The 15222-nt window shown below is 40.0% G+C and overlaps 1 protein-coding gene across 4 annotated transcripts in view; it reads right to left on the reverse strand.

Annotated features, from left to right (window-relative positions):
* The window catches only part of ODAD2 (outer dynein arm docking complex subunit 2), a 183169-nt gene that overhangs the window by 113098 nt on the left and 54849 nt on the right, over positions 1-15222 (reverse strand). For all 4 annotated transcript variants that reach the window (XM_082740871.1, XM_082740870.1, XM_082740869.1 and 1 more), the window contains 4 exons: positions 13510-13752; positions 13066-13176; positions 10922-11076; positions 9106-9348 (listed from right to left, as the gene is read on the reverse strand). In XM_082740871.1, the coding sequence (XP_082596997.1) occupies positions 9106-9348; positions 10922-11076; positions 13066-13176; positions 13510-13752 (752 nt within the window). The remainder of the gene's footprint in view (positions 1-9105; positions 9349-10921; positions 11077-13065; positions 13177-13509; positions 13753-15222) is intronic.

The following is a 15222-nucleotide window of genomic DNA, read 5'->3' on the forward strand; positions in this document are numbered from 1 at the left end:
TATGACCCAGCAATTGCACTATTGGGTATTTACCCTAACAATACAAACGTAGTGATCCAAAGGGGCACGTGCACCCGAATGTTTATAGCAGCAATGTCCACAATAGCCATACTATGGAAAGAACCTAGATGTCCATCAACAGATGAATGGATCAAGAAGATGTGGTATATATACACAATGGAATACTATGCAGCCATCAAAAGAAATGAAATCTTGCCTTTTGCGACAACATGGATGGAACTAGAGCGTATCATGCTTAGCGAAATAAGTCAAGCAGAGTAATTTCCTTTTTTTTTAAGATTTTATTTATTCATTTGACAGGCAGAGATCACAAGTAGGCAGAGAGGCAGGCAGAGAGAGAGAGGAAGAGAAGCAGGCCTCCTGCTGAGCAGAGGGCCCTATGCGGGGCTTGATCCCAGGACCCTGGGATCATGACCTGAGCCGAAAGCAGTGGCTTTAACCCACTGAGCCACCAGGCACCCTGACGTTGAGTAATTTCTTGATTGACTTTCTGTAATTCGCAGTTTTTTCAAGAAGGTCTAGTATGGAACTCACTAATTCCTTGTGTGATTGAGAATGTGCTTCTACCTTCATATTTGAAGAACAACTTGGATGTAACATTCTTGAGTAATAGTTTTCTATGTCAGAATGTTAATCTGAGGCATTTGATCCTCCCTTCAATGTCTTTTGACCTTTAAAGAAGTTGTGGAGAAGGGTGAAGACCTTCTGTCCTCATGGTTTGTTCTTTTGCCTAGCTATACTCACTTTCCCTTTCCTTTTGAAACGCAAGCAGATTTATCAGGATGCATTACTATTGGCCATTCTGTATCAATATTGCTAGGGTCTTTTTGGGTCTTCTGACCTACAGATTCACACAAAAATTTTTCTTCCATTCTTAACTTTAATTAAGATCATCATCCATTGGTTCCAAACTCTTCTTAAAGAATACCCATTATGGGGACACCTGGGTGGCTCAGTTGGTTAAGCGGCTGCCTTCGGCTCAGGTCATGATCCCAGCGTCCTGGGATCGAGTCCCACATCAGGCTCCTTGCTTGGCGGGGAGCCTGCTTCTCCCTCTGCCTCTGTCTGCCTGTGCTTGCTCTTGCTTCTCTATGACAAATAAATAAAATCTTAAAAAAAAAAAAAAAAGAATACCCATTATGTTTAAGTTGGGTCTCCTTGAGTTCTGTATTTATCAACTCCTTTATTGTAATTTTAATATATTCTTCATTTTATGTTTCCTATATGCCACATGCCTGTGTTTGCGATTGTTTATCATACCTCTTTTGCATATATTCAGGCTTTAAGTTCAATAATTTTTTATTTCTCTTTTGAGCTCTGGCTACTAGCTTGTCACAACAATTTGTTATTTTATAAAGTCTTTTTGTAAAATTTGATGTGATTTCTTTTGGCTCTTTATTAAGAGGTAGTATACTGCCTTAATAGCCTTGTGATTGTGGGGAAATTATTTGTCTGAGTCTATCTGTTTCCTTTTATGATGGAATTACCTCAAAAACAATCCTATGAAAATCTGCAATTCTCTTTACCTTGTGAACACATCTCTTCCATTCAGTTTTGAGCATTCAAACAATCAATCTGGCTTACTCCAGACCTCTAAAAATGTATAGCTTCATTGTGTTGCAATCCGGCAATCAACATCTCTAGTATCCTTTTCACTCCAAAGGGTCTCCAGCAGTCTCCTTGGGCTAGAAGACTGTTGTAGACAGTATAAAATGACAGGTCCACATGACTTTTCCTTAGGGTCCACTTCTGGTGTTTTATAATGCAAAACTAGCTCTCTGATGGGAAATTTCTCACTTCTACCAAGGCCTATTCACTCCCCTAGTCTCTGCCATGAAGACAAAAGAAAAATGTTGGCTATGCATTTCATAGCCATGACACTTATTTGGGGGGAAATCTCAAGATACGAAGAGGCATGTGTTCGCTGTCGGCACATTACATGCAGATCAGTAATTTACCTACATTCTGAAAGTGTGTTTCACACATAAGGTTTGGAACTGTGGAGATTTCCTTGTTGTTGTTTTTTCCCCTATTTTTCTTCTTTTTTGTAGTTTTCATATTATTAAGCAGAAATCAAATGTTTTATAAAATTATTCAAACTACTACCATGTATTTACAAATAAATGCTGATTTACTGCCATTTCATCATCTACTCTAGCATTTGAAAATGTCTCCCCAACTCAGTCAAAAGTTCCTTGAGGCCTACTGTTTATTACTGAGTTGTTCTTTCATTACATTTTGTTGCTTCAAAACCTACATTAAGATTTGGAATAAGAAAAGCACGTAGCTGTTTTCTCAAGATTTTTCTTGAATGGGGTCAAGTGAAAAATCAATAAATATAATAATTTATAGTTATATTAAAAAGGGTTTGAAAGCTTGTTGTGAGGGGCACATGGGTGGCTCAGTGGGTTAAAGCCTCTGCCTTCAGCTCAGGTCATGATCTCCGGGTCCTGGGATCGAGCCCCAAATCAGGCTCTCTGCTCAGCAGGGAGCCTGCTTCCCTTCCTCTCTCTCTCTGCCTGCCTCTCTGCCTACTTGTGATCTCTGTCTGTCAAATAAATAAATAAAATCTTAAAAAAAAATAAAAAAGAAAGCTTGTTGTGAAAGTAATGTAATGATGAGATTTAGAAATAATTTGTGGGTGTCAACTAGATAACCTAGTAATGACTTATGTGGAAAACATTAAATCTGAGATATAGAATAGAAGAAGGGGCTTTTTTTTTTGCAAGAATGAATTCTAATCTATATATATGAAATGTGATATGTTTACTATTTATAATAGGAACAGAATAGAAAACCCAGAAATAAACCCACAATTTTGTGTTCAGTTAGTCTTTGACAAAGGAGGAAAGAATATGCAAAGGGAAAAACACAGTCTCTTCACCAAATGGTGTTGGGAGAACTGGATAGTTACATGCAAAAGAATGAAACTGGACCACTTTCTTAAACTATATACAAAAGTAAACTCCAAATGGATGAAAAAACCTAAATGTGAGACCTGAAGCCATAAAAATTCTTGAAGAGAGTGCAAGCAGTGATTTCTGACATCAGCCATAGCAACATTTTCTAGATATGTCTCCTGAGGCAAGGGAAATAAAAGCAAAAATAAACTATTGGGACCTCAGCAAAATAAAATCTTTTGCACAGCAAAGGAAACAATAAAACTAAAAGTCACCCTACTGAAAGAGAAGATGTTTGCAAATGACATATCCAATAAACAGTAAAGAAGATGCGGTTCACATATACAATGGAATATTACTCAGCCATCAGAAAGGATGAACACCCACCATTCACACCAACATGGATGGAATTAGAGGGGATTGTGTTAAGTGAAATAAGTCAAGCAGAGAAAGACAATTATCATATGGCCTCACTCATATGTGAAACATAAGGAATAGCATAGAGTACTACAAGGGAAGGAAGGAAAAACTGAATGGGAAGAAATCAAAGGGAGACAAACCATGAGAGACTCTAGACTCTGGGAACCAAAGTGAAGGTTACAGAAGAAAGGGGAGTGGGAGGATGGGGTAACCTGGTGATGGGTATTAAGGAGAGCATGTGTTGTGGTGAGCACTGGGTGTTATACACAACTAATGAATTGTTGAGCACTACATCAAAAACTAATGATGTACTACATGCCTTCTAATTGAATACAATTTTATACATACACACACACACACACACACACACACACACATATATATATAGAGAGAGAGAGAGAACTCAACAGTCAAAATTAAATAAATAACTAATTTAGAAATAGGCAGAAGACATGAACAGATACTTCTCCAAAGAAGACATACAGATGGCCACCAGACTCATGAAAAGATGTTCGACATCACTCAGCATCAGCGAAATACAAATCAAAACCACATTGAGATACCATCTCATACCTGTCAGAATGGCTAAAATCAGAAATGAGAAAAAAATAAAAGGTGTTGGTAAGGATGTGGAGAAAAAGGAACATTCTTGCACTGTTAGTGGGAATGTGAACTGGAGCAGGCACTCTGCAAAACAGTATGGGGTCCCTCAAAAAAGTTAAAAATAGAACTACCCTGTGATCTAGGAATTACACTATTGGGTATTTACCCCCAAAATACAAAACCACTAATTCAAAGTGATACATGCACCTCTGTTTATTGTAGCATTGTTTACAGTAGCCAAACTACTGGAAGGAGCCTAAGTGTCCATCAATAGATGAATGGATAAAGAAGGAATGGTACACACACACACACACACACACACACACACCCTGGAATATTATTCAGCCATAAAAAAACTAAAATTTTGCCATTTGCAATGATATTGATGGAGCTAGAGCATATAATGCTAAGTGAAATTAGAGAAAAATACCATATGCCCTCACTCGTATGTAGAATTTAAGAAACAAAACAAGTAACAAAGGAAAAAGGAGAGAGAGAGAGACAAACCAAGAAACAGACTCTTAACCATAGAGAACAATCTGACAGTGACCAGAGAGGAAGTGGGTGGGGGAGATGAGTGAAACAGCTGAGAGGATTAAGAAGGGCCCTTATCATGAACACAAGGTGATGTATGCAAGTGTTTGTTGAATTGCTACATTGTATACCTGACACTAATGTAACACTGTACATTAACTCTGCTGGAAGTAAAATTAAAAACTTAGTAAAAAAGAAATTAGTAATCATCAAGAGATAAAAAGATGATTTATGACACAGTCACACAGTGATACAGAAATCATACACTATTAACAAGGCAGACAATGGCAAAATATATATGAAATGTATGTAAAAAAACAAGCAAACATACCTCAAGGTGGCTTCTCAAGCAGAGCTCACTCCCATCCTAGGGCTTTTGTGTTCACTACTCCTTGTCAAGGTGTTTTCATCCCTCAGGTGGTCTCATCTCAAAGGTCTTTTTTTTTTTTTTTTAAGATTTTATTTATTTTATTTGGCAGAGAGGAGATCACAAGTAGGCAGAGAGGCAGGCAGAGAGAGAGGGGGAAGCAGGCTCCCTGCTAAGCAGAGAGCCCGATGCGGGGCTCGATCCCAGGACCCTGAGATCCCAGGACCTGAGCCGAAGGCAGCGGCTTAATCCACTGAGCCACCCAGGCGCCCCTCATCTCTCAGGTCTTGATTCAGATAACCTCCCAGGGACTGCTGTCCTCTCTCCCACTTTCTCCTTCCTCTTTCCACTGTAGCTAAAGTAACCACCTCCCACTCATTCACTCTCTTTCAGTCATGCTCTTTTCTTTTCTTTATAGCATTCAGCATTATCTGATATCATTTTATTTAAGAGTTTATAGTTTAGGGGTGCCTATAGTTTAGGCACCCCTAAACTCGGTGGGTTAAAGCCTCTTTCTGTGGGTACACTACTTTCAGCCGCTAGCACAAAAATGCTTGATAAATATTTGTTCAGTGAATAAGGAATAAACAATATAACTTTAGACATTTAACATTTGCAAGGAAAACATGAAGCTTGAGAGGCAGGCTGGGGTCAGGAGGCAAATGTTCTGAATAGCAGGCTAAGGAACTTCAGTTCGTTTTTTGTTTATTTTTTGTTATTTTTTTTTAATTTTAAAGATTTTTATTTATTTGACAGATCAGAAGTAGTCAGAGAGGCAGGCAGAGAGAGAGAGAGAGGAGGAAGCAGACTCCCCACTGAGCAGAGAGCCTGATGCGGGGCTAGATCCCAGGACCCTGAGACTATGACCTGAGCCGAAGGCAGAGGCTAACCCACTGAGCCACCCAGGCGCCCCTTCAGTTTGGTTTTTAAAGCTTGAGAGGTCACGGATGGTTCTTTAGAAAATAACCCTATAAGATCTACAGTTTAGAAGAATTAATTTCAGTGCCATTCAGGAAAGATCTGGAAGGGGAGAACTATGAGATGAGACCAAACAAGACTTGCTTCAGTAGTCCAGGTAGAAGGTGACAGAAGCTCAAATGAAGGCAGAGAGCCAGAGGACGCATTCAAAAAATGTTCAGAGGCAGTTGGTGGTGTTGGCAGACATGAGTGGACAAAAAGTAAGCAAGAGCCAAAGATCAAAAGATATATATAAAGCCATTTCTAACAAGTGATTATTACATGCTAATGAATGCTATGTGTGTGTGTGTTTAAAGATGAATACATTAGAAAATTGTTTTGTAGGCACAGTGGATGTTCTTCTCTTGGAAGTTATCCCAAGTAAGACTAGTGTTCCTTGGTGTCTGAAACACCGGAGCCTCAGGCTCCAGGAACCAAGTCGGAAGAGAGTTACAGAGGCCTTAGCACTTTTGTCCCAGACATGTGGTGAGACAAGACTCACATTAACAGAGCTCCAGGACTGTCTTAGAGTTGCAGGCTTCCGGTAAAGAAAGGGGACCTGACCAAATACAAATGAGTCACAAAGGCCAGGAGAGTGGGCAGATGGAAGGAGGCATGACCAGAGACTACTGGCATCAGGTAGAAGCTTCCTGTACCAATCAAATGGTGAAACAGATAGGAAAAGATACTTATCAGCAGGGCTGTATGTATGGCCCCACCACGTATGGTTCTGGGTATATGTCTGTGGGAACGGTGCTCCCTAGAGTTGTGCGGGTCACACACCGAAGAGTTGAATGAATGAGCCAGTCAGAATGAAATGGTATAGGAGATATATAGGAGAATCATACCATATAAAGATTACAGGTGTGACTCCTGGATCCAATCAACCATCTCAAGAAACGCTGCTATGACTGAAGGGGACAGAAATGGGATGAAATGAAGAAAGATTGTCAGATTCAGTCTATAGGACAGGCCAGTAGAGCCATCCAGCTGCCCAATAATGTGGTGTTATTTCTTACATAGCCAGGATTCCTGGGGGTCCAGGAATCAAGGGATGGAAATGAGAGTGATACCTACTACTTACTAGTACCACTGGCGACCCACTAGCAAATGTTTTTTCTTCTTGTTCCTGTGACCTTACACTTTGCTGGTTTAGAGGTCTTGGTTCCAAAGCAGGGAATGCTTCCACCAGGAGACCCAACAACGACCCCAGTGAACTGCAAGTTAAACCTGCCTCCCAGCCACTTTGGCCTCCCCATGCCTCCAAACTAATAAGCAACAGAGAGAGTTACTGTGTTGGTTGGAGATTCTGATCCCAATTATCAAAGGGAAACTGGACTGCCACTGCACAATAGGGGTAAAGAACACTGTATCTGGAAAAGAGGAGATCCCTTAAGGCGTCTTCAGTATTACCATGCCCTGTGATTACAGTTGATGGAAAACTACAACAACCCCATCTAGGCAGGACTACTTATGGCCCAGACCCTCAGGAATGAAGGTTTGGGTTACCCCACCAGGTAAAGAACCACAATAAACTAAAGTGCTTGCTGAGAGCAAAGGGAATATTGAATGGGCAATGAAAGAGGGTACTTGTAAATACCAGCTATGACTCCATGGCCAGTTACAGAATGAGTATTGTAATTGTCATGAATATTCCTTCCTTATTTTGTTATGAATATGTCTGTGTATATCTTTTTCCCCTCTTTTATCCTTTTATCATGTAACTCAAGATATATTAACTTTATGTCACAGTTTTTAAGAATGGTCAACTTTACATCAGAGTATTTAAGTAACAGGACATCAAGGAGAAGAGTAAACATCATCTAAGAACTTTGCTTCCTCTTCTGGGAAAAGGGTTAGTGAGTTTTCAGTGACACACTGGATAGTTATCTAGTGTTAGGCAGGGATATGGCCTTATTATCTCTCTGTAGAGATTAAGCATGGTTTAAGGAATGCATGAATGGGGACCAAGTTGACAAAGGATGGATATGTGATGGTTAATGTTTATCTGTCAACTTCGACTGGTTTAAGGGCTGCCCAGACATTTGGTTACACTTTTGTTTGAGAGAGAGAAAGCACATGCCAGCAGGGCAGGGAGGGCCAGAGGGAGAGGGAGAGAGAGAATCCTAATCCACGCTGAGGAGGGGTCTCATGACCCTGAGGTTAAGGCCTAAGCCAAGATCAAGAATCGGATACTCAACTCTCAGATCCACTCAGATACCCGTAGTCAAAAGTTAATTTGTATATTTCTGTGAAGGTGGCTTTTGGGATGAGATTGATACTTAAATTGGTGGACTTTGAATATAGCAGATTATGCTCCATAATGTAGGTGGGCCTCATCCAATCAGTTGAAGGCCTTAATAGAAAAAGGCTGACTGCCTCTAAGCAAGAAGGAATTCTGCCAGCAGACTGCGTTTGACCTCAAAATGAAGCTCCTTCCTGAGTCTCCAGCCTGTCAGCCTCCCCCATCAGAAGGGGGAACTTGTCAAGCCTCCACAATCATGTGAGCCAATTCCTTAAATCTGTCCCCCCTACGCCTCCCACCTTTCTCATCCTGTTGATTCTGGTTCTCTGGAGAACCCTCATGCAATAACTTTGGCCCATATGGTTTCTCCCTTTCTGGGCTTCATATATATATGAAGTATTAGTATATACTTCACACACACATATTTCTTATAAATATATGTAATCTATACACAAATACATGTTTATGTGTATGTGTGTGTGTGTGTATAAAATCTTGCTATTATGCTTAAGTTGTATAAAATTTAAGTCTTTTCTTCCTAATTAGAGAGGAATTTGCTCAAGGACCAAGATCACAGCTTAAAATCCTTTGTCTTCCTCCCTCATTGGTTTGCAGCTCTTGTTAGGTGCTCAAAATATGTTTGCTGAATTGAATTAAAAAACAAAGAAGATACTAGGGGAATGCTACCTAGTACTACCTAGGGTCTCAGTTAGAGAGAGAGAGAATTCTTCCTTAGGAAGCAGAGAAAAATTTTGTTGATTGTATGAAGGTTTCTGGGTGGGATATTAATTACTGGGAATGTTAAATCCTCCCGATATTAATTACTGCAAATGTTAAATTCTCCCAATAAGCCCAGTCTCAGCCCTCTAGCTCATCCAAGGGAACAATCTGGCTCTGTTAACTCATGACTGGTCAACTTGCGGTTATTTATATGGAAATCCACTTTACTTTCTCACCATTTGTGCATGCCAATTCTAAGTGATGACACTGTTCTATGACAACCTGTGTATTTCCCCTAAAACTCTCAAATAAAATCTTTCTGTGGCTAGGCTACTTACGCCATACTTTCGGGTTCTGCTGCGCAAGCACCAACTGCTTTTGTGACATTGACAAGAAGAGTTTGGTTTATTCCAACGAGGAGGTTCACAAGTGGTTGAATGCCACCACATTTCCGGACAAGGACTCGGTTTTCATATTCCTGACAACATTCCCCCAGTGCACCAACCACGTTCACAAGTACTTCTTCAGGCTGGTCAGTTAAAAGTCCCACCAACGTCTCAATGGCTTTGTATTCCCGAAACCTGTGCTCATCACAAGAAAAAGGGGGAGGAAAAGAGGAGAACAATATTACTTTTGGTGTAAAATTAGCTAATATTAAAAGCACAAAATTGCTGAATGACAACTATACGCTCATTCAGTCCTTACAAAAACCCTATGATGCAGGTACTACCACAATCCCCACTATCAGAAAGCTAATTTGAAGCTTTGTATATAGTGAAGCTGACATCAATATCCAGCCATCTGCACCTTTAATCTCTATACGGTACAGACTCTAAGAAAACTACAACTTCACATCAGTGTCAGTGATTCTACTATGCTATGGGTGTGCTTGCTTCGGCAGCACATATACTACTATGCTATGGGTGTTTCCTCATGTCACAGAGACGATTTAACAGGAACAAAACAACATAAGCCTACTTTGTGTTAAATAAGACAATTTCTTGTTAGAATCATCACACTAAGGGGCTCCTGGAGGGCTCAGTCAATTGAGTGTCCAACTCTTCTTTTCAGGTCAGGTCCTAATCTCAGGGTGATGAGATTGAGCCCCAAACTGGGCTCTGTTCTCAGAGGGGAGTCTGCTTGAGAGTTTCTCTCTCTCTCTCTCTCCCCCTTTGCCCTTCCTCCCACTTGTGTGTACTCTTTCTTTCTCTCAAATAAACGAATACATCTTTGAAAAAAAAATCATCACATTGAGACAAAGAGTTGCCTCAGAATATCCATCATAGAGTATGAGAACTCTAAAAGTACACAGGGATAAATTTGAATATTAAATAAATCTGGGGGCGCCTGGGTGGCTCAGTGGTTTAAGCCTCTGCCTTTGGCTCAGGTCATGATCTCAGGGTCCTGGGATCGAGTCCCGCATCGGGCTCTCTGCCTGGCAGGGAGACTGCTTCCTCCTCTCTCTCTCTCTGCCTGCATCTCTGCCTACTTGTGATCTCTGTCTGTCAAATAAATAAATAAAATCTTAAAAAAAAATAAATCTGATGATCATAATGTTTACAAGTACTTTAAAAGTTAATGAAATCATTTGAAAATGGCTGTTCTTTAACAGATTAGTTAGCATTTCGCTGATTTATCTTGTTTATCTTTTAAAAAGGAATAAAGAGTGGAACCACTTCCATCTATAAAGATTCAGTGGGAAATTCATCCCTCATCTTCTTCAATTAGAGTTGCTTGTCATTTATATGGCTGCCCGTAAGTAAAAAGAGCCCATTTACACAGATAGATTACATGAGCAAGTCCCTTAGTACTTAGTACTGAGTGAGGCACAAGAAACCATTGCCAGGTGGTGGGATGGGAAATAGAAGTCTTTCATTTAAAAAAAATACCTTAATCCTGCCAAATTAGTCTAGAATATAAGTGTATGAAAACTAGAGGTGTAGCATTAGGATTGACTCTATTAAAATAACATTACAGGAATGTGTTTCAGTGGCCATATTTTTTATGCATTTACACTTTATTTAGAAACATTTATATCTTAATGAGAGAAGACGTTAGTTGAAGGATACACAGTGTAGCTTCTGTGAGCTAAGAATACAGCTCTTCCTCAATGGCCATATTTTTATCACAGAATAATTGAATGGCTTCTCTTACTTGGTCACATTCTCTTTGCTGATGGAACATTTCCATATTGCCCCCGTGACCGCAGCCAACCGTTCTTTATTGTCAGTGTTATTGAGCAGACTGGCCAGGGGTTTAAGTCCTCCATGAAGTCTCACCAGGTCACGGGTTTCTTTATCTTCGGCACACTACGCAAAAAGTCAGGGCAGAGGCTGTCAGTGATGAAGGCATATCGAGCTTTCAGTGATTGCTAACGAGGCTGTCATTCTTGTGGCTATGAAACTTCTTTTCAGAGAGTATCATTTTCTGAAGGGGCCTCCAAGTAAAATATAATTCTTCTCTGTACTGGCAGCTCTCTGACAGTGTCTCTCTTCCCTTACATGATTTTGGCAATGTCTAGAAGTTTTTACATACTGAGAAATTCTGCCAAGCCATTCTGAGGTAGTGTGTGCTTTCACCAAGACAGAAAGAGAGGTTGGTAAGAGACCCGGAATGCCACATGCGTGGATGGAGGATTTTTGCAGTCACGCAACCCGCAGTCTTAGGAAAATATAGTGAAGATACATGAGTGATAAAGCTTTCGTCTGATCTTCAATGACCCCCAAAAGCTAAGAGACGAGTATTTCCCTAATAGAGTTTCTATGCTCAGAGCAGTGAGTATATCAATAGCAAATGATATTATATTCACATATGTTTATCCATACATTTGTGTCATCCTTTGAAATAAATATGTACTGCGCACAGACATTCCCAGCTGACCACATTTCCCAGGTTACAGAGCAAAAAGATGATAAATTTAGTGTAGATCTATTATCATCCGAGGCGTACAGTGGTCTCTGAGGCCACATGATACAGGTGCATGTGATGCATCATCTCTGAGGGCCACCAGAAGAAATCCTCACTGGAATGCACCACAAGGCATCTGCCATGTTTATCTTCTATTTATGACTTTCGGTTTTGGTTCAGTTGCAACTTTTAAAAAATTAATCCCTATTTCCAACCAATCCTTTATAGTTACTCATACGGGGCATATATGCAAGTCAAGGCTATATATCCTCGTTATGAACTGAGTTCCGTTCCCTTAAAACTGATATATGTCGAATCATATAACCCCCATGCCTCAGAGTGTAACCATAATTGAAGATAAGGTCTTTAAAGAGGTAATTATGGTTAAACAAGATCACTGAGGTAGGCTCTAATCCAATATAACTGGTGTCCTTAGAAGAAGAAAATACTAGGATACAGAGGAAGGAACACGTGGAGACAGAGGGAGAACATGTGAACGTGAAGATGGCCATCCGTAAGCCAAGTCCTTAGAAGGAACCAATGCTGTTAACAGCTTGATCTCAAACTTGTAACCTCCAGAACTATAAGGAAATGAACTTCTGTTATTTAAGCCACCCAAGGTGTGGTATTTTGTTATGACAGCCCTAGAAAACTAATACAATACTCTACTGACATGAACCCTTTTCTCTGACTCTTGTCTTTTTGGCGTACCCTCACCGTGCATGTTTTAAAATGTATTCCTCTAGGAAACTTTCTCTGATAGGTAGAATCTAGAAACTTCCTCTGATGACCAATAACCAGCCATGTAATTTGTCAAAGCCATCTTTTCTTCTGTTTTCTCGTATACTATGAAATGCATAACTCACAGAAAGTTAATGAAGATTAAAATACATTAATAAGAAGATAAAACAGGAATACACATACACCCCCACACAAAAGCACACACTCAAGGGCAGGGATTGCATGGAGCAATGGGTGTGGTGCAAAAATAATGAATACTGTTATGCTGAAAATAAATAAAAAATAAATTAAAAAAAAAAAAAAGCACACACTCATTCGTCCATCCATCTTGTTTTGGCAGAAGGTAAAGTTCCCAAGACCAGCATGTTTGAATGTAAAGGCACCATGTATATATTTAGCTATTTTACACTAAGTAACTTGTTTGAGGAGACAAAGATATAGAAGTGGCTTCCAGAAATGTGAATAATCAAGACAAGTTGGAGCAGGTTTCTCTTTTACATATACAGGCATCTGTCATTAGCACAGAACAGTGGCTCACAGACCTGTATGTGTGGAAAAATCCCTTGGGGGGTTCTTGTTAAAAATGAGGATTCCTGATTCCAATCCCCAGAGAATGAGACCTCACGTTAACTATCTAAAGTCCGCTGTACCTGATAGATGGCCATGGCACAGTGTTCCTGCAATTGTTCATTCTCACTATTTAGGTTCTTTACCAAATTTTCAATTATCCTTTCTGCTTTGATTGCAGCTCGGTAGTTTTCCTAGGGATACAAATTTAAATATTGACATGCATAATACATGAATAGAAGTATCTATATGTACTAATAATTATGCCAAACAAACTTTCTTAATAAACACTAAAGTCCAAGATTAACACAACTATATAGTAAGAGAATTTAGTCAGCATTTTCAGAAATACATCACACAGGTACCAATTTAATGTTCTATTAGTTTCAGCTTCTCTTTCTAAAAGACGACTGACTCTCAAAAAAAAAAAAAAAATCCTTAGCAGTCACGATAACCTTAAAAATTGTTTTTCAGCTAAAGAAAGTTAAGGTAAATGAAGGCAAGGGAAGCAGAGCTGGCTTGAGTACCTCTGATGCACATTCTTGTAATGTCCCCACCACTGGAATTAGCATGTTCTCATGCGAAGTCTTCAGTAAGCCAGCCAACAAAGGAATGCCGCCAGCTTTACGAATGGCTTCTTTATTCGCGTAACTCTTACTGCAGCTCCATAATGCCAGCGCCCCACAACGAGCTACTTCCACGTCTCTGGCATCATACAGACTTGACTGAGCCGGTTCTTGTGAATTGTGTGCACAGTCGAGTAGAGCGACCTACAAGAACAGATAATATATGATGTACATGGGAATCTTTAAAATAAAACAATGTACCCTGCAAATAGCTACAGGGCTGCTATCAGGCTAACCTCCATCAAACATAAGAATACTTTTATGGATTAGTTTTCATACTACACAGTAGTCAGTGAAAGCAAAGAAATAAACCCTTCAAAATACCTTCCTCCAGATTTGGGAGGCTTTATATTTCCTTCCTACAAGAAATTTAATCTCGCCAAGATTGTACTAATATAGCTGTAACATTGACGTTAGGAAGAATTGTATACTACATCCTCAGCCCTGGTATCTCACAAAATGAGGCTCCCTAAAGCCATTAGGACTTTCTAATGAGAACGGAATGGCCTGTATATTCTCAAAACCATGGGACCTCTTCCGAGGTTATGGCTCTCTACCTGTACTACTGAAACCAACCGATCCACATGGCATAGCACCACATTCTTTTTTCTTTCCAATAACCAAAGCCACCAGAGACCTTAAGGGAAAGGCAATTTGTATAGAAACAGCAGGATGTTAGGGTGCTCCACATAGGAAACGAAGTCGGGGCTTCCAGGGCTGTTTTTATCCTATGCATGTCTACTCCATTCTTTTCCCTCTGCAGGCCAGGTTCCATGGATATGTCCACATAATCGTGACCACCAATCCCGAGTTTAGAAAAGAGCAGTCCAGACTGAGTAGAACCTCTGATTCCTAATTCCAAATTCCTGGGAGAGAAATCTGGTGGGACTGGCTTGAGTCAGGTGGACACTCCGCTGTACATTCATCATGTCAGGGACATATGTTTATTTATATTGATGTTCCTGCCACCTGTGTTTCTGTACTTGACATTTCAATAAATGTTTGAAATGGTTTTCAGTGAAAGGGTCAAGTACACCATACATCCAGAGGTATGTGGAAATGGCCACAGGGGTAACAACACTGAATCTTAAAATCTTTTCCTACCTGGATGTGTTCTCCACGCTTGCTCAGACACCCAAGTTTCTATTGGGTGTGTCTCTTCAGAGACTCAACCCCATCTAAGTGCCCAAACACTATGGCCACTATACCCCTTCCTGCCTGCTCTGATCTGACCTCCATTCCCTTGCTCTGATGTTGTAACCAGCTCACTGCTCTGTACTGAGTGATCTCCCTCACTTCCAGTTTTGGCTGGGGACTCATGTGTGTATGTCACCTACCCTCACTTAGTTAGCAAACCAAAAAAGGATCCCTAATCCTGGTCTTTCTCAGATGTGTTCTCAACCTAGCAATTATGAGTCTATTAATGCCTGATCCATTACCGTGCTTCCTGTTTCTAATTTAGCTATCATTTAAGATTATATTAAAACATGTGGCATTATCTAATGGACTAAGTAAGTGCAGTTGTCCAATTCTAGTTCCTTGAATGTGATATATAAGACTCCCATAAAAATAAATTTTAGTTTTAAGTTACATTATTCATTCTTATAATTTAAT

Source organism: Mustela nivalis, assembly GCF_964662115.1.
Source record: "Mustela nivalis genome assembly, chromosome: 7".
Taxonomy (NCBI): domain Eukaryota; kingdom Metazoa; phylum Chordata; class Mammalia; order Carnivora; family Mustelidae; genus Mustela; species Mustela nivalis.